Source organism: Chlamydotis macqueenii, chromosome 14, assembly GCF_036417535.1.
Source record: "Chlamydotis macqueenii isolate bChlMac1 chromosome 14, bChlMac1.mat, whole genome shotgun sequence".
Classification (NCBI taxonomy): Eukaryota; Metazoa; Chordata; class Aves; order Otidiformes; family Otididae; genus Chlamydotis; species Chlamydotis macqueenii.
This window is the reverse complement of record NC_141569.1, coordinates 18,405,492-18,429,767: the sequence shown is the minus strand read 5'-3', so window position 1 is coordinate 18,429,767 and position 24,276 is coordinate 18,405,492. Positions and strand designations below refer to the sequence as shown.

The 24,276-nt window shown below is 42.6% G+C and overlaps 1 protein-coding gene across 1 annotated transcript in view; it reads right to left on the bottom strand.

Annotated features, from left to right (window-relative positions):
- FSTL4 (follistatin like 4) overlaps positions 1–24,276 on the bottom strand; it is a 220,597-nt gene that overhangs the window by 36,517 nt on the left and 159,804 nt on the right. Inside the window, exon 7 of the mRNA XM_086758856.1 lies at positions 3,413–3,579. Within this exon, the coding sequence (XP_086614982.1) occupies positions 3,413–3,579 (167 nt within the window). The remainder of the gene's footprint in view (positions 1–3,412; positions 3,580–24,276) is intronic.

The following is a 24,276-nucleotide window of genomic DNA, read 5'->3' as shown; positions in this document are numbered from 1 at the left end:
GTCAACCTTCTCACAGCACATTTGTCACGACTCTGGAGAGCATAAAGCCACAAAGGACTTTTCAGTGGTGCCTCTCTTCTGCTGCTGTCACATCTAGATGGGAGGATTCTGGTTTTTTTTTTTTTTTTTTCAGTGTTGGGCTTCTATTTTCATCTGATTTCTTGAATTAGCATTTAGAAGAGAAAGAGTTTAATTGAAATATAATACATGGATTTTTCCAAGCGCGTGAATATTCCGTAGGTTTGTAAGTGATTACCATTGTGCCAGGAGCAGGGAGGATTTTTGTTCAGTTAAAAAGGTACAATTAATCTCCTGTTGCACTTCCAATTAGCCAAATTGCTAACCTTACTGTGAAAAGCAGAAATGCAATCGAGTTTCTGCTTGAGGCATACCGAAAGAAAACTGAAGTAATTTAATTAACTGACTTCAAGTATACTAAGAAGCACACTGGCTTTACTTTCCTGCTGTCAACGCCTTTAAATAGATTATTATTTAATGTGAGTTTCTGCACCCATGAAAGGCTGAAGCTCTGAACTGTCTGCTATCACCCACCCCAACCCATGGTGTTGAGCATGCGTGGCTGCACAGATTTTCACAGTGCAAACTTCAAAGCGAATGTTGATGCCACCTCCATGCTACACACAAGCGTCAACCCCAAACACAAGTGTGTTCACGCTGCAGATGAACGTGGCCCTTGCTCCACGGGTATCGGACTTTTAAAGCTTCTGATTAATCTAAATAAAAAGACTGGATTTACCAGCTGAAGGACCATCTCTCCAACTCTGCTACAAAAAAAAAACTGCTTCAGACATGCAGGTGCCCATCCTTGGTAGCCAGAGAGTCGACACATCTGAGCTCAAGAGTCCCACAGACTGCCCACAGCAGAAGACGGGAAATAAAAGACGGTGATCCCCAAACCGTGTCACCTCAAGTAACCAGATCAGAATACAGACGGTAGTGATACACAGAGAACGTCACAAACTTTACAGTTTAATTAAAGATGAAAAAGGTGTGGAGGTGTTTATTAGACAAAAAAAAGTTGATGCACACTAGTCACAGATGTTACATAACAAGGTGATAGAGGTAATAAACTGACATGTGAAAAAAAATTGAGGCAGAAATCCTGGTTTTCCTCCTTGTAAGAATCTCAGAGTGATCCTTTGATACAATTTCTCAGGGATATACTAGTTCAAACAGATCAAAACGTGACTTTTTTTTTTTTTTTCCTGCTGTATTGGATGAGACTGCCCTAGGGGGTGTTGAATCATTCAGGAACCAGTCAGTTTATGTGCAAGAACATAACTCTTTCTCTTAACATTTAGTAACCAATAAGAAAGGAATTATTTAGAACTAAACCAGAGATTCACTTCGGCCAGCGCTAAATTAGGGAGGAATTGGCATTTCAGCCTGAAAATTTACTCTTCTAAATTCTACTTAAAACAATAGTAGGAGTTGCAAATGAAGCCTCAGAACCATCCTTCAAGGATGTGTCTGTAGTAGAATTCCTGGACTGTTATTTTGTGTCCAGTTCACATGTAAATTTCTGATCTTTTAAGATTAGTGTGATCATAACAAAAATTTCATAAAGGTAATTTTCATTATTTTTGGCCCCAAAATTCTAAAACTGCTCTTCAGCATCCAGAGTGTGTGGAAATAAGTTTTCAGAACAGTTGAACCTCACTTCTAATCCCAACTCCGTCTAGAATCCAGCAACAAAACTGAGCCTAAAAACACATCATCTCAGATCTATTTAGTGAATAAAGCTGCCAAAAGAAAAGGGTCTTGCTAGACTCTGACTACACAAAGCTGTTCAATGTGCTTACTAGAGATTAAACTAAGTACACATGCAGTGTGTGTAATTTCTACTAAGCTTAATCTGTGTCAAGGAACAGATCTGCTCTGAAGAGTATTTGCACAAGGCGGTACAGGCAGTAAGCTGCCAGGTCAACCACCCGCACGGCTCGCTATGCCACGCTCCGACTACAGCACGGAACGCCTGACTTTGCGCATCGCAGCTTGGCAGGTTTCCATGTATTTTCAGTGCCAGTGACCCACAGGTCATTATTCTAACCCTGGCGCTGATGGATGTCTGTAAGAAATCTGGTCAGGTACATTGGTTTTGGGTTGTCTGTGCAATCCTGAGCATCCCTGTTAGGGTTCCTGCATAGTCCCGTGCCAATCCTGCAGCGTGATGTTTGCCGGATTCATGTTGCATTTCAATGTCACGCTCCAAATGGTGACAAGAAATGCATTTTAACAGGGTAATACTTGCTTTGATGAAAAGAAAAGCATGTTTAGATGGCTATAATTACTGAGTTTGTGCACACAGCAATCATCTATACATAACACACATGATTCTCCTGCTAAGGTAGAGTCGACAAATAATGCACCAAGTCGCAGTGAGTTTTTTTTATCCCACGTGCTGTAGTTTTCGTATATTAATGCAGAAGAGTAAAACGAAGATTTTTCACATTTCAACAATCCTGGATATGGCAACAGTTTAAAGAGCTATAGTATTAACTGTAACAACTTGGAACTGAGCAGTTATCAAATTAACAAGAGATGAACAAAAATATAAATCGACTCTTCCTGTAGTGTAATTAAAATAAAACCTGATTTACTGTGTACTTTAATGTAAGGAGAAACGAAATACAGACAATGTTTTGGTACACTACTTTACACTCTCTCTGTAATTAAATGTTATTAAATAAATGAGTAAGTTTATACCATTATTCAGGTATTGTCTTTACTACAAACTATGAATCACACATCAGACCAGCACTGCGAATTAAAAGAGATTAATCTTCCCTCCTGCGAGGGTATTGCCACACCCTGCTGAATAATCCCATATTTTAAACTGCTCGTCAGAAATAGTAACCGAGGAATGAGAGACAAGAATTGGCTGAAAGGCAAGTGAAACAGAGGAACAGAGATAAAAACATATTATTTGATTTAGATAGAGGAGAGGTTTCATTGCCAACCATAAATGTATTGCTTCGTGCTCTCAATGAACCTGTTTCATTGTACTGGGAATGGGATCCCTGAGGAGTTAATGGTTTGCAGGGCTGCTAGAGTGCTGGGTTTCCAGGGCTGCTGACCGTGGACCACAGGTTGCACCAAACTGAATGAGCAACAAAGGATGAAGCACCAGGGCTATGTAAGTGCCGGGTTATTACAGTACTGAGTTTTAGTTTCATAATAACATGTTTCAAGCACTCATGCTCTCAGCTGCATACATGTTGTTTTGCTTTTATTCCCGAGACACAGTCACATAAAATCAAAATATCATGCCAATTTTCAGATTTCCATAATAATAATGAGATAAAACTTGTTCCCTTAAAACTATTGTCTGTTAAATGAAATCACATTCAAAGCCCTAAAAAGAAAACGACAAGAGTAATTCAGGACTTACATCGATATCCTCCAAGTCGAGGAAGTTGAGGATGACGCCATTGCGTTTCCAGACGATGGGGGGCCGCAGCACCCCACGGATGCTGCACGTCAGAACAGCGCTCAGGCCAACCGTGATGGTGGTAACACGGATCTTCTGGTCCTCCGGCAGGCTCAGCTGAACCACCTCTGCCAAAGGCAACAAAACAGGAGTAACACTGAATACTACAAAGTGAAGCTGTTCCCCTTCTCCCCACTCTGCCTTTCTTCTTCCTAGTTCCAGGAATGACTTCGAAGGATTCTGGCAAGGAGACGGATATCTATGTTGTAAAAGAACTCCTAAACAGTAAAGCCAAGTAAGAGAGATGGCAATTAAGTCTGCAACAATCAAACTCCCTACATAATTTTCCTGAGATGTCTAGTGGCATTTGTGGCATTAGGGCACTAAGATAGGTCCCCTGGCAAACCTGGCTGCAATATTTAATCTACAAAGCAGTCATCAACAGGAGGACAAGCAAAGGCTCTCCTGCTTGAGACCATCTGGGTTTGTTTCTCTAGAGGACTCCTGCCAAGGTCCTTTGAAAAGGCACAAGAATGAGTCAGGTTCTTTCCTTGAAGAAACACAATTAAGGTAAGAATGTTGTCACTGAAATAGAAAGCAACCTGTTTTAAATTGCCCAAATATGGAGAAGTTACCAAGCACGAAAGCTCCTTTAGCAAATGCAGCCATATATGGCATCTGAGATACAGATGTTCTTATATCCAAGGAGTGAAAAGCTTTCTCATATTTTATTTAAACTAAAAAATACATTTATTTTGACTTATACATACCTCACAAAACAATCACCTGAGGCAGTCGACCTTATTGAAAACCACACCAACATCTCCCTGAAACCACACTAAGATCACATCATTTCCTTCTGGCCAGTGCTCACAAGATGCATCTGCATACTTCGCCATGTGTGGCAACACAGGTAGGTAACACATTTGATACCAGAATTGCTGTGGGTGCAGACTGTTATTATCAAGGATTTCAGCAGCAGCAAGCCAGCAACAGGGCACTCGGGGCACATTGTCAAAGCTGCTATGTTCACAATTTCATCATTCACATGATGTTTTTTGTTTACTCTCATTCACAGGCTCTGCAACAAGAAAGTATCAAAACCATATTGCATACAAATGCTGAAAATCAGTCTTTCAAGGTAATGGCCCATTGAGATGAGCGGGGAATGTTCACAGGACTTTGGTGTTACATTGCTTCAGCCACCTCAGAAACTTGGACTGGCCACAAGGCCCCTCCTTCCTCATGTCCATTGGCATTACCTGAGGTAAAACAGGGATCAAAGAGACTGATGTTGCCTCACTCAAGACCATGCACTTTGGGAAAAACCACTTCCAGCAGCGCCGACATTATAAAATGACATATGGCATCAGGTTACTCCCTCCCATCAGCTAGCAAAAATGCTCTTCATCCTGCCTGCTTGCGTCTCACCTCTGTCATTATGACCTGCACAAGATCCACGTGTCACTTACAGTGTCTCTACCTTGGTAAGGTCCAAATGCTATGTGCATTTTCTTCCAGTCCTCTGAAGAAGCATTGACTTTCACTGAATCCAAACACTCATTTTTATTATGTCAGTTCACAGCTTAAGATGTAATTTTGCCTTAAAAGTTAACAGCTTTGGTTGGAAAATCTTGCACTGTTTTATGTGGCTTAGACTAGGGAAATGCATAGAATAAAAATAAAAAAAATAGCATCTACTTTTGCAAGCATCATAGAATCATAGAATGGTTTGGGTTGAAAGGGACCTTCAAAGGTCATCTAGTCCAACCCCCCTGCAAGGAGCAGGGACATCCCGGACTAGATCAGGTTGCTCAGAGCCTCATCCAGCCTGGCCTTGAACGTTTCCAGGGATGGGGCATCCACCACCTTTCTGGGCAACCTGTTCCAGTGTTCTATAACTCACATCGTAAAAATTTTTTTCCTAATTTCTAATCTAAATCTACCCCCCTCTATTTTAAAACCATTACCTCTCGTCCTATTGCAACAGGCCCTACTGAACAGCCTCTCCCCATCTTTCTTTTAGGCCCCCTTGAGGTACTGGAAGACCGCTATCAGGTCTCCCTGGAGCCTCCTCTTCTCCAGGCTCAACAGCCCCAACTCTCTCAGCCTGTCCTCATAAGAGAGGTGCTCCAGCCCTTTTATCATCTTCGTGGCCCTCCTCTGGACCTTCTCCAACTGAAGAAGGTATCATTTTCCATCTCTTCACATATTCTCTAATTTTAAAATTGTTTTAACATCTCTTGAGCAGTAAATCTGTTAAATCTGTTCACTAAAATATTCAGTCCATTTCAGTCTCCTTGGGAAGCCTGAAAGGACTCCCTTCAGTGCACTGGTCTAGCAACTGATTGTGAACACTTAGTGCAAAACCTGCTTGTGCAGCAGTACCCAAACAGGTTTGCATCCTTTCTCTTCCTGTTCCTTCCAACTAAGCGAGAAGTTAATTCAATGTGCCACCAATGTTATTCACCACTGCAGATCTGAGCCTGACCTAGGGCTGCAAAGAGATCGATACAGCATTGCATGTTGCGTCTGCCAGCGGTTAGCCATTCTCCCACTTAATATTCCTAGCGCTATTTTAGAAAGAGTACAAGCTGTTTTAAAGAAACCGTAGCTATAGTTTTGATCAAAAATAGGAATGTTTGACCAACTTACTGCTATTATTTGGGTTGCAGCGGCTCCTGTAGGCGTTAAATGAGAACAGGGCCTGAGACAGCCAGACGACCAGTTTCTACATCTGAAACCTTAAAATCCAAATGGAGAGGAGGGTTGGGAAGGGATGAACGTCACCCACGAAGCTCACCGAGCAGGTCAGTGGCAAAGCCAGTTAACAGACCATTAAATCGCGCGGCCCTCGGTACCAGCCGGAGACCAGAGGCGCGGCCGTTCAGCACCACGGACAGCGGCCGCAGGGTGGTGATGTCCCAGCCCACCCAGCTGCGCGGGGCATCCCAGCAGCACACGGGGGCTGCCGACGTGGTTATTTTCTGCACAAAAGAGAGCTCCCTTTTATGAATAAAATATTTGGAGTGCACTTGACAGGATAAAGAACTGATAATTACAATAATTTGTAGCATGGAGTAGGGCTAATGAGGACTTCTTTTCTTGAGGAGAAATGAAATCGAGGGTCATTCATTTACAAGAGAATTGTTTTTGCATCCTACTGCTGTTTTCCTTAATTCCCTCTGCTGTTTCTCACGCTGCCTTGAGTTCTCTGGCTCACGCTGGCCTCCCATCAGCTCCCTCTTCAGCATCATTTTTGAGTGTTTTGTTGCAGTAGTATTTAAGGCTCCCTGCCCATCTTCCAAATGATAGCTAAAGAGGCATCGGTTTTACATTTTAGAAGCACACTAATGAAAAATATATTAACTTTTAATTAAGAAGACACCTTGTATAGCTGCCATTCTTGGATGAACCATATCAGGCCAAGAGATGACTTTTTATGTTAAAGTGTCTAATTAGTATGGATCACTTTAACACACATACACTCCTGTTCTGAGTATTTCTATGGAGTATGCTTGAGGGCATCTTATTAACATCTGAAAGCCTTTCTACTAATACAGGATTATTTTTTTGGTGGCTTTATTCATTGCTTTACTGTTATAAATAGAAAAGATTTCCTTACATAACCAGGTGTATTAGGAAGGAAACAGATATTGCCTAAGAGGATGCAAGGGCTGGGCTCTTAAAAAATCTTTTAAAAAACTCAGAATCTTGAACTCAAGTTACCAGAGTTTAGACACACCAATGCTAGCTGGATTATGCGTACAAATTATTCAAGTCACCATAATGATTTTGTGTAGAGCCTCTAGATTAAGTATTGAACACTGTTCATTTTATTTCTAAAAACTGTTAGGAGATAAAAGGATTTTTACCATGCGTATAAAACTGAACAGAAGAAATGGGTAATATTCAAAGTGTGTTCCCTTGCAGAACACAAGCTGGAATGGAGTTTGGTCCTAAAATCAAGCAATTTTACGTTCATTTGGAAATTCTGCAGGATGATGCATGCAAAATAACTTTCTATATTCAACACATTCAACGAGTATCTGTCCTAGCTGATCATATTTATCAAGGTGTGTCAAACCTGGTACTCTTCTCTGGGATTTCAGTTGAAGCAAGTCCTCAGTCCATTCCAGCTGGAAATAAAAAGAAAGGTTCCTGCCAACCACTCTGCCATCAGAGAATGGGATGCTATAATTTTTGACTCAATTTTTAACAGTCCAAGACAGGGTTAAAGCCTTCTTAATAACCACTTTTAAGAAGGAAGGGCTGTAACTCTGTTTCTGTGCATCCTGGAGTCATTGTTCAGGTATTGTGCCAACCGTAGAACAAAATCAAGGTCAGTAAAAGGCAGCCAGGACACTGCAAACTTTCTTTGGTGATGGTTGCAGCTCAGTGTCTGAAAATTATGCAGCTCTAGGAATTAGGGCAGTGCCATCTTCAAACCCATATCCCCTGTGTGGGAGGGCGAGGGATCACTCCCTGCATGCCAGCGTTCACGCCAAGAGGCTACTGAGGGGAAGGATCGCTCTGTCCTGTCTCTCACACCTTTTCTCTCTGCTATTATATTCACTTCGAGAGAGGCTGTGAAGCACTGTGGACCTTTGGTGACCCACGTGTAGCCATTCTGATGTTCTTATGTTAAATTTCTTGCAATACCAGGTCCCACGGTGGCACATTAGAGAACATGAAGTCTTACTAATTCCTTTTCTTGTTAAAAATGTCAAGATACTGTTGAATATTTTCCTCAGCCCTTCCTCTGCTCCAATTTTATTTCTAAGGTGCTAAGCTGGAGTTGCACCGCACCTTTGCAAGCTGTGCATACTAATGCGAGCAGGTATTACTTGTTGTGCTGTTTTATCATGGAAATTTTTTCTCTGCTGTCATTTGCAGCCCGCCAAAGGCAATCATAATTTCACAATGAAGACGTGTATAATTGAGGTCATTATAGGGAGCAACCTGGAATGAGCACCTATGGTGAAAAACTCATTGATTTAGGGCTGCGTGGAGATAATTTACACGGGAAATGTCAGTTGCCTGCCTGCCTTTGCTCACGCTACACTACATACAGAAGCAGATTTCACACTTTAAAAAGAGCTTAATATCACTAATTAGATCTTCTCCCTTAAATCTGAAGAAAAAAATACTTTAAAATACATTGTTGTCCCCTTTAATCATTGTTACATTTGTTCATGGATATCCCATCTTGCTAAAACAGAATACGGAGCAACTGACTACTGCTTAACTTCTGCTTAGGAACAAGGCAATGCTTTTTTTTTCATCCTGTAACTCGCTCTCAGTGGGGAGACAATGAACCAAGACGCAGCCTTCTTTGAAGCAACGGAGGATGACTTTCAAAGCAAGTCTCAAGCACAGATTCTTGCCCCCAAATTAAAACTCCTGAGCAAAAAGACTTTTTGTTTCTGAACTGAAGCATGGGTAATGCAACCCTAAATATACCATGTTTCTCCAGCAGCGGTTCAAGTCAGGATTGATTTAACAGGATGAAATCTTTAGCCTCCACCCAAATCCCCAAGTCCTGTAGCTGTGTTCATGCACCGCATTGCGTTAACAAAATCTGTTTCCTGCCTTGTGGCCCAGTATTGCAGCATGAAAGTCAGCCGTGATTTTAGCGTCTGTTTCAATAGATACAAGAGTCTTCCCTAGCTGAATACATTCTCAGGTGAGGAGCTAACTGAACTAAGGAAACCAAAACAATTAATGGAAAAGAGGCAAAACCAAGATACATCTTTTATAATTATTTTTTTCCCCCAATAATTTTGATGAGATGTATTTGGCTAGAGAGGCGAGAACAATTTTAGATCCTCTTAAATCTGAGCCAACTGCAGCCAATGGATGTTTAAATGACCGTGTTATAAATGAGGTATATTTATAAACATGCAGCTGAACACGAGATTTGGTCAGCCAAAGAGCGACTCCAGCGATACTGTTTGGGAGACCCTGGGATGAGATGTGGTCATCTAATTAGTCACCGCAGAGAGATTAAAAGAAATGAAGGGCAGTTCACAGTGGGTTTGAATCTGTAAAGCACTGTATAATACGCTTATAAATTACTCATATTAGCATGTAATTTAGTTTCTACCCTACTCTGTAGACCAAACAAATGAATTAATAAAAACCTTAGCACACAAATCACCCTGGGTTTGCATGCCTTTGCAAACTTGTCACACTGGCTGTTTTTAGGACTATCTCCAGAAGAAATGTTGCCATGCTATCACATTTTGCTGGTTATTAAGGTTCAACCAACCAGTCTTACTTAGATGTATTTGCTGTCTTCTCTCCTTTCCAGAGTCAGGTGAAAGGACTATTCATCACTCTATTTTCTGAACACCAACTCGGAACTACAGGAAAGCCAGTCATCCTACTAAAAATGTTTATGTTATTAATTAACAACATTAGAGCTGTTAATGAACATGATTAAAGTTGTTCACAATTAATTAACCCAGAGAAATCCTACAGCTCCTGCATCAGCTCAGAGCAGGTGATCAGGACGTAGCTTCTTGGCTTTATGACCTGTGAGAAACATCATCAACAGCTGGCTCTGCCCCCTTTGGTGTGACCACCGCTGCCCAGCTGGCCTCCACAGGACATTTTAGGAATGTGGTTTCTCTCAAAAAGAGGTACGACAATGCAGCATCCCTCTAAGGCTCTAAGCTTAATTAATGTGAATAATAAAATGGTTTCTAAAGCTAGGTAGAAATGTTCATATCTCAGCTTTACTTTGTAACTGCAATAATTCAAGTCCTTAATGTAATTTATACATCCTCAGGACCTAGGGGGTGCTCCTTCAGGAAGCATTTTATTGTAAATTCTCTACTAAATTAGTAATGCTGTTTTCTAAGTCATGAAAAAGCATAATCATATTTCTAGCAGCAAGAAAGAATTTAGTACCTCAAACACTCTCCTGTCTTTACTCTTGAAGGCCACAGGCTATGACTCCCTGAGGTAGGTCCCAACCTTGCACTGAAAGCTAAAACCTGTCTTGTCGTGGAATTCTGAATAACTATGTGCAAATCACCAATGACATTCAGCCCTGGCACGGTGCTAGAGGACAAGACCCTGTCTCTCATCCCTGTCAAGCTGAACAACTCTTCAAGTCTGTGTGACTATGACTTTTAGATTAGATGTAAGAGAAAAGCAGCTATTAGAACAACTAAAATTACAATGTCTTTTACTCTTCTTCAGCAACTGAGACATTTTGTGTGTTCATAAAACACCATTACTGCCATATCACAGAACGGTTTAAGTCGGAAGGGACCTTCACAGATCATCTAGTCCAACTCCCTGCCATGGGCAAGGGCACCTTTCACTAGGATCAAGTTGTTTAAATTTGTTGATTATTTAGATAATAAGAATATGCAGAATAAAACAAAGCTTAACTTGAAGAGGGGAAAAAAAAGATCTATGACAGTCTGTTCCAGCTTCTATCTAAGAGGGATTAGGACGTCACATACAGACCAAGCTGCCTTTGCTCCTGCAAAGTATCTGCATATTCCCCCAAATCCTCTGGAAGAGTAAAGAAGTGCACCCATGGGAGGATGAGTGTAATTTCCATCTGTTGGATTTGACAGCAACCAGGACATTTTTTTTTTTTTTCCCCAGCTCTCTGAGGATGGATTCAGATCTCCTGAACATCAGAGATCTGGAGGCCGGTACCACCTCTGAGCTGGTGTCTCAATCCCCTCCAGAGCCCACGCGGGGCCCTGGGTCACCATGCCTGGCTTGGCCATTCCATGGGACGGGGCGATTTGCACCCAAGGTAGGCCAGTTTCTCACACTGACTATAGAGAAACTCCAAGTGAGTAACTCCAACAGAGCCACCTGCACTGGAAACATCTACATCTGGAGAGGCAAATTCTGTTCAAACAGCTGCTTAGGTTTTTATCTAAATTATACATAAATTCATTAAAAAAAAAAAATCACACATATGCAAGAAAAGAAGCCCAGCTTTCCCATATGAATTTGTATCAAGAACATTCACATAGCTAATCAATTTGATAAAAATAACTTATATTGACTTTTAACCAAACACAGCTTCTTTATGTACTGTATTCTAAATATCAATTTATTTTCTTTTTTTTCTTTTAAAGAAAACAAACAACACACTTTCCACCATAAAATCCCATCACTGCCCTCCTGTTACTAATCAGAAGAACATTTAGTTTGTGCAGAAAGGGATAATTCATTCACTCTTGAAAGTACATGAATAAATATAAGTTGTTCAGTGCTTAATTATCTAATCTCCTGAGGGTGATAAGTGATGGATTCATTATGTAAATAGGCATAAGTAGTCTATTTTAGAGAACAGTTTACATAAATGCATTTGTTTTTATTTTAAATTCCTATTTCCCACAGATTGAGAGCAATGTTGATATGATTAATTTTTGATAAAATATTCCCATGTTGTGCCAACAGTGTCCTGCCCAGATTGTAACAGCCACGCATTTCCCCAGTAAATATATTAATTTGAAAAGTAAAATTGACTTGACTCAAAATGTTTAACACCTTCTTAAGAAAAGTCAAAACCATACTACAGTATACTATATACACCCACCATGTACTGTAACATACATACTCTCTGAATAACTATGGGAGAGCAATATTAAAATCATTCGCTGTATCTTGCACTCTCTACTTGAACCTATTTGAATTTACAGAAATAATTAGTTTTTTCTCTGTCACAAAAGCAATAGTTGTCCCTTGTAAAAGGCTTATTTCGGCATTTTTAGGGGTTTAAAATTTTTTCGCAGTCCTTAAGAAATACCTTAACTTCGAAATGGAGAACTCTAGCACAGGCAGCTTCTTTCAAAGCATTGAAACTTTTAAGACCAGCCACTATCTATATTGAAACTATGGTATTTCAGAGGACGAAAAAAACATATGAAACCACTAAACTTTTTTTTTTTTTTTTTTTGTAACTTTTGTAAGTCATAGCAGCTGAGCTGATTTACACCTGATTTAAGGCAGGAAAAGATAGCTTCTGGTGGAGGACGTGGCATGCCAAGTTTCTCCCTGGAGTGAATTTTTATGGTTGCTCTATAAACTCCTAGGGTTTATCACAGAAATACTGTCAGACCATTAAGTCCAGCATGACTTGTGGGAACCACTGTAATGTGTACGTAAATTACTTCAAAAATAGAGACAAGTCAGGCCACAGGGTCTTTGGGGTTCAAGAAGCATTCGTTTAAAACCACTGAGACATCAAAAATGGCTGCATCAAACTGCTCCAATCTCTCACTCTCCGATCGCTTCACTCCGAGTTCTTGGCCAGCATTATGCGACGAATGCGATACACTGAAAAATGCATGAACCAGGAAACAAGGAGCCAAGGAAAAAGCCCCACACTGCTTCTAAAGCCCACAGCAAGGGTTTCTAAAAAAAAAAATCCCAGGCATTTAAAATCAGGTGTATTTATTTCTTTCATATTCCCACATTTACTGCATCCATAAACAGCCGAATCGAGTGATAGCACACCTTTTGAGCTGTAAATAAGCATTAGTAATATTTTTCATGGAGCTTTCATTGCTCTTTCTGTGGATGACTGCAAATTCAGCCACGGCGATTATACAGATTTTGCACCTTTTCCGACTGTAGCTATGCTCAGGATACTTAATAAATGCAAGGACTCTGCTTTCCGGCGCTCACGCCCTCCCAAGCCAGAACCTGAGCTATTTCATCCCTTCCACTCCAGCCATTGCCCATTTGGGGTCTTGACTCATTAAAGTAAAAATTCAGCCTCTCTCCAAGGCTTTTGGTGGTTTTCCTTAGGAACACCTTCCCGGGTCCCAGACCAGCAGTATAAAAACAGAACACATTTCATTTGCAAATTACGGTTATGAAACCAGGGAAAAAACAATGCAGTAAGAAGCGAGGGGCTGTAGGGCGTACCCAGGTGTTTATGCCACACATCCCTGGCTGGATGTGGGATTTGCATAACATCGTTCAGAAACGCCGCCTCCGAGGCTGCAAAGCAGGATTATGGACATAAAAACTCCATCCACCTACGCCAGGGCTCAGCCCAACGTGCATCTGGAAGATGCATTTCTCCTCATCCCGATGCCGGTGCTGCCGGTCCTGCCTTGGAGGGTGAGGCTTTGGACCGACTCACCGCGTGTTGCAGCGACACGTAGCTCTGAACTGGCACAAACGGCGCAAATTCGGCTGGGGGACTGTGCAAGGTTACAGCAAGGTTGCTCTGCAGCAACGTTTATCCAGATAGTATCTTGTATTTTAAAAATACATCACTTAGTAAAAGCTTCTGCATCAGCAATCTCATCCACGTCCTTCCCATATTCAAAACCGTCTAAGTAAAGTTTGGGAGAATGTCAGAAATGTGCAGAGGAACAGCAGTGATTGGCAAAGAAACAGGTAATTAAAGAACATTTCCTTCTGGAGAGGAGGTCGAAGGGAAAGCAGAAAGCAAAGAACAACGCCTCAAGAAAATCTCCTGGTTCTTACTATCAGCACATCTATTGTTGGGGGCGAGTTTTCTCCCAGTCAAACCTTTTCAAGCCGAATCCCCTGCAGCTAAAAGCCTTTTAACCACCGCGCAGAAAGGGCCGGGTAATTCATCAGCGCTCCTGCGCCATGTCTGGCAGGCAGCTGGGACTTCTGAACAAGATTTTGATTCAGCATTTCAAGACTGTTGCCGTGGGTTTAGTCTCCACGGGGAATTGCAGGATGGACAACAGAAGGTTTGGAAGGGACAAGGAGGGATCGGGTAAGCACAGGCTTCACGCACGGCTTCTCCAATGGAGCGGAAACCTCTGCAGAGAGCTCCAGAGATGGGGACAAACGGTGGCGATGGCAGGAGAAGTAAATTTAAGTCCTCATCTGGAAAGACCGTGACCCCTCCTCTGCCTCGGTTTTCCCAGTGGGAAAGACCTCTCTGGGCCATTCTAGGAATATGTTTGTAAAGATTTATCAGCAACCATGGCAATAGGGGCTACAGAAATACCCACAAGCGTGTCATGTCTCTGGATTTCTCATTAAAAACCCTTAGAGGCTCACAGATAAAATCCACATATAAAACTGAAATTTAATTACAGAAAAATACTTTGAAGCAGAGATTTGCAGCTACTGCTGTGAGAAACTTAAATTTCAGTAATACAAGAATGATAAATGCTGCATCCTTGAAAGTAACAGGAAAAACAAATCATCCAGGCTATCGTATTAAAAGGCATATTGAAAAGCAAGATATGCTGGCAAAATCTAATGTGGCCAGTCAGACTTTGTGTACCAACTGACATCAGCTTCTTGAAACTTTTAAATCTGCACAGCAAGATGATTTATAGAAGCTGTGCTTTATCAGCCAGGCTTATAAGTCTTATGCCACATAAAACCCCCTGGCATTAGAAGAACGTTCAGGTTGCAAAGGGCAACAAGAAAAGGAGAGTCTGCATCACTCGGGTCGCACGGGCACCCTTCTTAATTCCGCCAGCGTACGCTATTTTTGCACAGAACAGACACGGCTTATTTAGAGAGCAGCTATTCAATATTTTGTTTTTCTTATCTTATATCCTCAACCTTATTTTCAACTATTCAAATGCAGCTCTGAAGGCAGAAATGATTCATTTCTCCCCGGATTTTTCCTGTAACACCCTTCACCGTTAAATCCGCTTCAGAAATGCTCGCAAGCACCTTTGACATGTTTGCCTTAAGCGAGTTGCGCGGCCTCAGAGAGGGATTGTTCCACACAAAGTACGTTTTAGCCCCTCAGCTTCATTTCTGCTCAGCTCCGACCCAGCTGAGACCTCCCGTCACCCCATGGAGGACTGGTCCCGGTCTCCCTTGCCCGTTGTTGCTGGCACAGCTCTTCCCATCACCTCCAGACTCAACATCCGCCCTCCTCACGCGTCCCAGGCCTAGCAAAGGCTGATGAGGATAAAAACGCAGCATGGTCCTACTCCTAGCTCTGCGGGGACAGCCACCACCGCTGTGGCCAAAGGAATTTCTCTGCTAAACCCTACAAAGTATTTCCTCTGTGCAAGTCTGTGCAAACTGCACCCAAGTTTAGATCTTAAAGCCCAGGTTTACTTGGGCTGCCACTCCCGCACAGCCCTCAGCCCACCTCAGCTCTTCCACCACACCAGCCTGCCGCAACACGTTCGTACTCATCCCTTCCACCCGACAGTATTTAAAATAGCGAGCACATTTCCATTCCTCCTTACCATGAAAACAATCCTTTTTTCCCCTCCTGTTTTTTAATTGTTGCCTTCCCAATTTCCACCAGCTGCATCTCATCATCCCCACGTACGCGACATTAAATGGCTCCGTGGTACCCACCAGCTCCTCCCTACACAGGTGATTATGGACCACAACACAGAGACTTCTCTTCTACTAACAAAACACAATCTTAGGTATCGCCATTTTGCTAACAGCTGTTACACACTGACTTTTTAGGCTGACTGCAGTAGGTGTATGCCTTGTTTACATTTAATGATCACAAATTAAACCAGGCTCAATAAACTGAACATTTGAGGAGTGTGCATTGCCCTATATATACATATAATGAATTATTGCTGGTTAAGTCTATAACTTAAATACAAACATAATCTTTAAACGTATCTTTAATTTACAACAGCCCAGAAATCAAGCTTGTTTAATGCTGAATTATTTGCCAGCATAGCCACCATACGCCGAGTGCCACAAATAACAATATTCATCACACCAAGAGCCTGGGGATAGTTTCTTTTTAAGATCTTTAGCACAGCGCTCATCACAAATATTATCAACCAGATGCTCTGTTTTTCCAAGAAACAACTCGCTTTTAATGTGAAGAAAAAACCCAGAAATTGTCCCAGACTGCAAGTCCATGTGTGCATCACAACAACCCAATTACAGAAACGGTTAAAGCGGCGTTCCTCCTCGTGGCCAGTCCCTCCCTGAACAAGAGCCTTCCTCACCTGCTCCAGCCAGACCTTCCTCCTCCTCTGTTTTATGCAGAGAAACAGGAACAACATTCAAAATACATTCATTCACTCTCCAAAGGTCAGACACAAATTAGTACATCACAAAAAGCCACACTCTTGTGCAGAACATCAGCACTGACAGCCCAATTGCTTTCGCTAATACCTTACCCAAATAATCTCTCTGTGATAGGAAAACCGCAGAAAACAGCATAAAAGTGTAGCTACTGCTCACGATGGTAACGTCAAAGTTAAAAATTTCCAATGTAAAGCTGGCAGCCAATGCAAGTCTTAGTAAGATCAGTGGTTGGTTTGTACACACCAGTATCTATTACCCATTCCGTAAATCATGGCTTTGATAATGAAATGATTTTCACAAACCTGATATGACATACACTCACCAAGATATAACACATACCTGCGGGGCATTCAGGGAAAAGCCTTCTGCACTACTTTAACTGATGTACAGTCCTTTGTGGCTGGTATCTGCTCAAAGCAATCTTAAATCCTACATTTTTAATTGGCTCAACCATATTATTATTAATTTGGGTAAACAATTAATGGTAATCTATAGAGCTATTATTTAGTTAGTCCCAACGCTGTCGCAGCACCCAACACGATGCTGGACAAGATTTGGTTCGGATTTTACACATGGCCGGTGAGACACAGCACACCCAACCATGATCAGGGATTCAGAGGGCAAAGCTTTGCTCAAACTTATACTAAAAAAAATGGTTCATGCTCTAGAGAGCTGCAATGGAAATACGCAGTAGTGCCAGAAGATGGCATGGGAAATGGATAGATAAAATGACTTCTGTCAAGCAGAGCAAACCTTGTCTCCCTGCTCGTGAGCAGTACCGCCGAACCCCCCCAAAATGCTATAAATGATTGATGGGAATAATTGTTTATATCTTATCCCTGAATTCTGCTTTCAGATGTTTTCACTACGGTGACCAACTCAGCTACAAGTATTTGACATTTCTGTCTCTGGCAAGACCCGAGGTGCGCGAGCGAGTGTTTCTGGCAGTGGTTAATCCTAGGTGGAAGGGATTCAATAAGCATTAGCTAAATTATGCTGTTTGAACCCGGTGACATGACTACTCTTTCATTTGTCTTACAGCTACGCTTCATCTTTTGCCAAACCTCTAATTTCTCTGTCTTTTCTAGTATTTACTCCCTCCCCTTTCTTGCTACATTGAGCAAGAAAGCAAATTGTCAATGTGTGGAATAGAGACGACTGTCTCTGATCCTATAAAAAGGGCGTCCTGCAAATGAAAATGCCTCCAACTACTGCCAAAAGCTGAGAGACACTGCTCTTTCCGTCCAGGTCAGACCAAGGAGGACTGTAATTTCCCACCCATTTCATTAAGAGCAGAGGACGGCCATGCTTAGCGCTGTGGTGAGCAAGGCAAACCTCACCTCCAACCACGGGCAACACAAACCTTCCAGGAAAATTCCTCCAGACCCTCTGCAAAGCGCTGGCGGGTTGGCTCATCGCACAGGCTCACAGCACAGCACGGGCTGTGGGCAACACTTGATAAAACCTCATCAAACAGCTTGGAGGAGAAGCACAGGATCAGGTCCTGTGGCTATTCAAAAGCGCGCTCTGAGATGAACCCTGCTCCCCTGTGCTTTGGCTGTTCCCCTGCAGCAAGCCACTGACTGCCCCCAAAAACATCATCTCAAGGTGCGCGCCAAGGACTGACTAGCACAGGCACTTCTCTTCTTTGCCCCAAGTTAAAGCTACGCCTGTAATTTTAAGATCTCCCTCTGAAGCCACGGCTCTCGTACTTCATGCACTGCAAATCATTAAGTCTCAGTATAAATCAAGAGCAATGCTTATACAGGAAACATCAAGGATGAAGTACTGAAGTCAGGGGCATACTGTGACAAAAAGACTCTTAATGATTCAGAGCAATATACTTCAAATGTTTGAGCAAACAAAGCATTCATAAACCATGGCAGAACTGCTCCTTTCAGACTGAACGGAGCCTTTTTTTTTTCCCAAGTTACAGATAACAGTGACTGAAGGAAGGAGAAAAGCCAAGGACACTAAAGCAGGTAAATCAGTGCTCCCCAAAATTTTCAAGCAGGGAGGCACAGAAATATTTCACAATGATCTTCTGTAATACTGCCTACTGCGGTGTGGAAACTTGCTTAAACTATTTTCTTCACTTAGCCGTACCTGAGCATATTACCTGCTCATCACAACTCACGCTACATGTTTAAGCAAAAAGCACGCTTATCTCCTGCAGGGTTGGAAGATGAAAGTCGGGAGAGCCCGCCTTCCTATTCTCCCACTAATACCCGGCACAAGGGCTCCAGTGGCCTCGCTCCAGGACTACGTGGACCATACCACTGAAACTCACGCTTTGCTGTAATGGCAGTGGGAGATGCCAACCTCTGCTTGTTCTCGAGGTATGGAATGCAGCAAACGCCCAAGAACTCAACAGGGTATTTCACGGCAGAAGAGGATGCGAGGAGTTTGTGTTTGATGAGTAACACAGAGGAGGAGAAGTTGGCATTTGTCCAGGATGTCAAGGTTAAAAACCACCCCTCTGTTACAAAAAACGTTATGGGTGAATCTTAAATGACTACAGATGGTCAGGTGTTGATTTTGCATGTCCTCTGAAAGACAGTGCTGTCAGCAAAACAGTGCCTTCTAACCAAATTTTGAAGTTCAATACTCTGTCAGCAGGAAGAGTGTTGGCTCTTTAACTGACTCATCAAAATACCATTCTTTTAGTTTCCTCTAGTGACTTCCCATTCGAGTACTGCTCTGGGGATGGGTCTCCAGGACAAAAATATCTGCATAATTCATAGCTGGTTTGTTTTTTGTTGGGGTTTTTTTTTTTTTTCTTTTCTTTTTTTTTTTTTTTTCTCTCCCAAGTAATATTCCTTTATGGAAAGAATGTAAAATTCCTTGCTTTACAGATGGTGAGCTGAAGCAGACACAGACGTTATTTAGCTGCAGTTACAGAGCGTATCTGAACCAGAACCAGACACACGCCTTATTTCCCAACGTTACTCTTCCAGCCTCTCCGAGATTACTTTATAATCCCATTACGGGTGGAATAGCTACGTCCACACAGTTGCCTTCTTGGAGCATTCGTCTTAAAATGTGAGCAAGGTTTGAGTTTTCAGTGGTCGTCAGGTCTTGGTTTGACCTTGGCTTCTGCAAGGGCTTGCAGAAGAGCAAAGTGGGGACACAGTCTGAGAGGAGACTGGGGGCTGGATTAAAATATACGACCACCGAACTAATAGCCCAACACCAGGAGAAATGTCATCAAAAGACTTTCTGCATCTTCACACTGTTACTGCACTGTAAGTCACCTGAGTTGGTATTGGTGGAGTCTCTTGATCCTTACTGAGTCTTTGCACGCGCTCTGGAGACCTGTCCAGCTACCTCCGGCAAAAGCAAAAGAACATGTGCTACCCCATGGCAATGGTGCCTATGGGACCAGGACAAGAAGCCACATCCTCAGCTGTGCTGGCAACTTAGAATCCTAAAATCCCAGAATGGTTTGGGTGGGAAGGGACCAATTAAAGCCCACCCAGTCCAACCCCCCTGCCAGGAGCAGGGACATCTCAAACCAGATCAGGTTGCTCAGAGCCCCGTCCAACCTGGCCTAGAACGTTTCCAGGGATGGGGCATCCACCGCCTCTCTGGGCAACATGGGCCAGTGCCTCACCACCCTCAGTGTAAAAAAATTTTTCCTTGCCTCTTTTCTACTTCAGCTAGGAGCTTTTCACATCCCCCACTTCTAACGGAGGAGACGCCGCCGTGTCCCAGGCAGGGTGCCCCTGATGCAGGTGGGGGCTGGGGACCCAGCTGCGCTGCTGCAGGATGCTCCACTCCTCCCGGGCTCCCTCCCAGCCTCATCACCCCGACATCACTGTCACATTTCTCATCAGGTGATGCATGCAAACAGAAAATACAATAGACAAACTCATTTATTTCCACTTGTTATTGATGACCTTTCATGACTTTCACAACTCCGCCTTGCTCCACCACTTATGAGTTATGAGGTCACCTGTAACTCAGCGAAATAAATGAAGTTTCCCATCAGCCTATTGTATATCCCCATTTATTACCTTTTTATTACCAACCTTTAAAGTTTTATCCCCTAGTATCTTGTTTTACAATGGCATAACATTCAGATGCAGGCATGTATAGGAATTAGGCCAATCTGGCTTGGTTCAGTTGGGTGTCACTGGAGGAAGAGCTATGTGGACCCAGAGATAATGCCATTTCTTCCAAGCCATCAGACCACGTCTGAGCCTCCAGAGTGAAATTGTGCCAGTGCTCAGGGTCTAGTGTTTATATTAAATGAAGTGTTTACCATGTTTTCTTCTAGTTCACACTAAGACCATCTGTGGAGCAAGTTTTGCTATAGAAATGGTAAGGCATATCATACAAACCATTGGTTCAAAGGTTTAGAGAAGATGTTTGAGGGCTAGCTGCTAGAGGATACGATGGCTGTACAGCATCGCATACCACAGGTTGAATAACGATCCTTTAAAAACCTTCAGCTGCAGCATTTCCATGCAAGTGCAGTGCTTCTTAACAGAATCATTTTTGTCTTTGACTTGTCAGTAAAATGCCAGAAGAATTAAATCAGACGGAACAGCAATCCTCAAGGTAATACTTACACTCCTTGGCCGTATTTATCGCAGGAGCTCCTGCGCTCCCGATGCTTTAATGACCGGTTTTGCAGGACACGGCAGCCTGTGCGTACACCTTCACGGCCGCTCTGCTTCCCACAGAGGTGCTGCAGTTCCCTCAGAGCCCTCAGCTTCACAAACCACGAAATGAGCCACGGCCAGGGCTGGCCTGCGGAGAGCCTTCCTCAGAGGAAGAGAGGAGGGAGGAGGGGATGCATTTGCCAGCGAAGGGCAAACTCCTTTGAAAACTGGAAGCTAAGTCCATGCTGGAGTTTGGGCAAGCCTGGTCCCTTCTCCATGCAACAGAGAACCACAAAGTTCAAGAGGCTTCCTTAGGTCTAGAAGCAGAATAAACCATAAGGAAGGCTAGAGCTGTCTTCCAGAAGTTTTTGCCTGACACAAGGAACTGTAGCTGCAGAAATCAGCTGCTGATCGGTGTAGACGAAAGCAAAATAATTAGCCCATGAGCTGAGAACCTATTGAGGGAGCAGCTGCTAATTGCTGCAGTCATGTGCAACACTCAACAGGACTTGAGCATTAATTTATTAATTTACTTATTTTGAATGGAAACCTTTGAGACCACCATTTAGTGCACAGTCAGAAAATCAAAGCACAGCTATTACGCCATGAGAAAAACAAAACATTGTGACTTCTCTTCTTGCTTACTGTGCCTAGGTGGCCGTGGCAAGGAGCATAGTGTCACTGTCCCGTGAGACTGACAGTGCAGCCCCAAAACTGGTCCAAGACCTGAAAGGTTGAGGGTAGGGCACAAATAAAGCCCTCACTAAATTAAGAGGAAAATACCGGGATTACTCACTGAAGCTTTCAAACTGCGAAAGGACCGGAGACCTGATAATACTGATATATTGCCACACTTGCAAAGACTAAGAGAGTGCTATAATAAGGAAATATGGGCAGACTGGAGAACTCAGAGCAGCTTCATAAAATAAAACAAACAGATCTCAAAAAATATTTTTTCAGGCAATTAAGTGAAGTCAAGAACATGGAGCAAGTGCTGGCTTGTTTCCAAAGGGAAGGCTAGAAAACAAATTGAAAGGACAAGAAAATTGTCTCTGAATCAGGACCAAATTCTATAGCTCATGAGATCATTTCTACTGACTTTGTAGAAAGTAATTTCCTCTAAAAATACAAACATAAGTGTCCTTCCCTGGGCCCAAATGAAGATTTGTCCTCCCTGGACAGCAGAAAGCTCCCCAACCCCAGTTCATGCTGAAGGGCTTATTCCCCACAGCTCAGGAGAGGAGGACAGGGGACCTCTGCCAACCTTGAACCCGAGCTGGGAGCTGACCCTAGAAAAAGAACTGCAGAGCCATGGTCTCCTTCCCGAAAGGACACTCAAACCCATGCAACCTGTCCTGGAGAAGGAGTACCTCGTGCTTAAATACCCACTGCTCTTGGGAAGAGAAACAAGGAATATGACTCTCTGCTCTTCATGTAGCAGTTTCCCATTGCAGATCACTTACTGGTAATGGGAAAAAAAAATCTTAAGTATCCTTTCTTTCCATAACTCTTCCTTGTTTTGTAAACCAACACCTTCTCAAGTAACATTTCTCTGCAAGTCCTGGTAAAAAGGTGGGTCTAGAGGAGCTGAGCAGCAGGGTATACAGCCTGCAGAAGACTTTATTGGCAGTAGGGTAGAAGCCTTTTACAACCCTTTACAGGTGAATGGGGAAAACTCAATAACGTTCACTATCACTATTGAGTGCAGTTATTAGCTTTGAACGTTTTCTAAAATAAGCCTGTCATTAAGACAAACATCCTGTTAATGGTAGGAATTTCCCAACTGAAGCATTAAAAAACCTGCAGTGCCTGCATCACCAGCCGCCTCAGAAAGCTCCTCCACTATCTGCAGCACCACATCCCAACAGCCAGTGCCACCTTCTGCTCCACTCATCTATGTGACTTCCATCCTGGAAGCCTTTCCCATTGTGATTCCTTCCGTGAGCCTTTCACGGCTCTGCCATGTGCTAGTCCTTTCTGTCTGCATTGCAGACAGAGGACATCTGCACTAACTTGGAGCAGAGGAGGAGAACGTCAGAAAACCAGATGAAAAGCCACTGTGTCATGATGGTTAGGACTTTGAAACTGGAGATCCTTCCCATACTTAATGGAGAGAAAATCAGAAGTATCGCTGACTGGTGAAGGCAGTCAAAGCCCAAAGTAACCGAGGTATTAATTTAAGCCCCTCAGTAAGATGTCCTGGATTAGGTGGGATGAAGAACGGGTGCCTCGGGATGTACTTGCATCACCTTTCCGTAAATAAAAGTCATGTTTTCCATTACAAAATGCAATAAAAGAAAATAAATATTTTATAAGCCTGAGGAAACCTGATATTTTTTTTCTCTCTCTACTAGAGCGAAGGTAGCTTTAGCCAGTATTTTGCTCCCTGTTTCAGTACAACAGAAGTTAATATTTTCAGTACTAGTATATGCTGTCCACAGATCCAGGATCATGCCAAGTGGTAACCAGCACATATTGTGGGAAGGGTCAGAGTTAGGGCTAGATTACAACGATTTATTTAAATATTTATCATCTTACGTTCGTAAGCCCCGATTCCTGTCTTCCAAAGTCTGATTTTTGACCTTACCTTGACAACGAAAATTTTAGTCATCACAGCAGTGTCACCGAGACTCCGTGCTGGTAATAGCGTTTGGAGCCAGCAAAAATCACCTTGCACTTGAAATGACCTTGGCAAAGTGACTTCTATTGAAATAACTGAGCTTCCCAGGTTCTTCTCGAAATAATAGAAATACATCTTCCATAATGTAATTTAAGAACTAGCTACCAGGCTGAGGGCAGTTTTGATTTTATTGATATTAGTTTAGTGAACACTGTATATTGTAAAACTGATAGAGTGGGAAAATGACTTCACTGGATATCAAATTTGATGGAGCTGGCAGCTGACTGCAAACGTAAGTACGGGAACCATCACCCAAGGAGGTACTCAGTATTTCATTGTGGATTTTTTAATGTTTCATATTGAGAACAACCTAAAACAGGGGCCCTGAAAACAATAAAATATGCTTGTGTAATACCACCATTTATGTGTGGTTACACTTCATTATCCCTGTAATCTAACATGGTGGCTCAAAACGGAGAACATGAACATTTTCTGAGTGATTTAGCAGGATGCTTTAATGATGTATTGAAAATGAACATTGACCCTATGTAATAGGTGCTAAACTGACACTCTTAAAGCCCGCCATC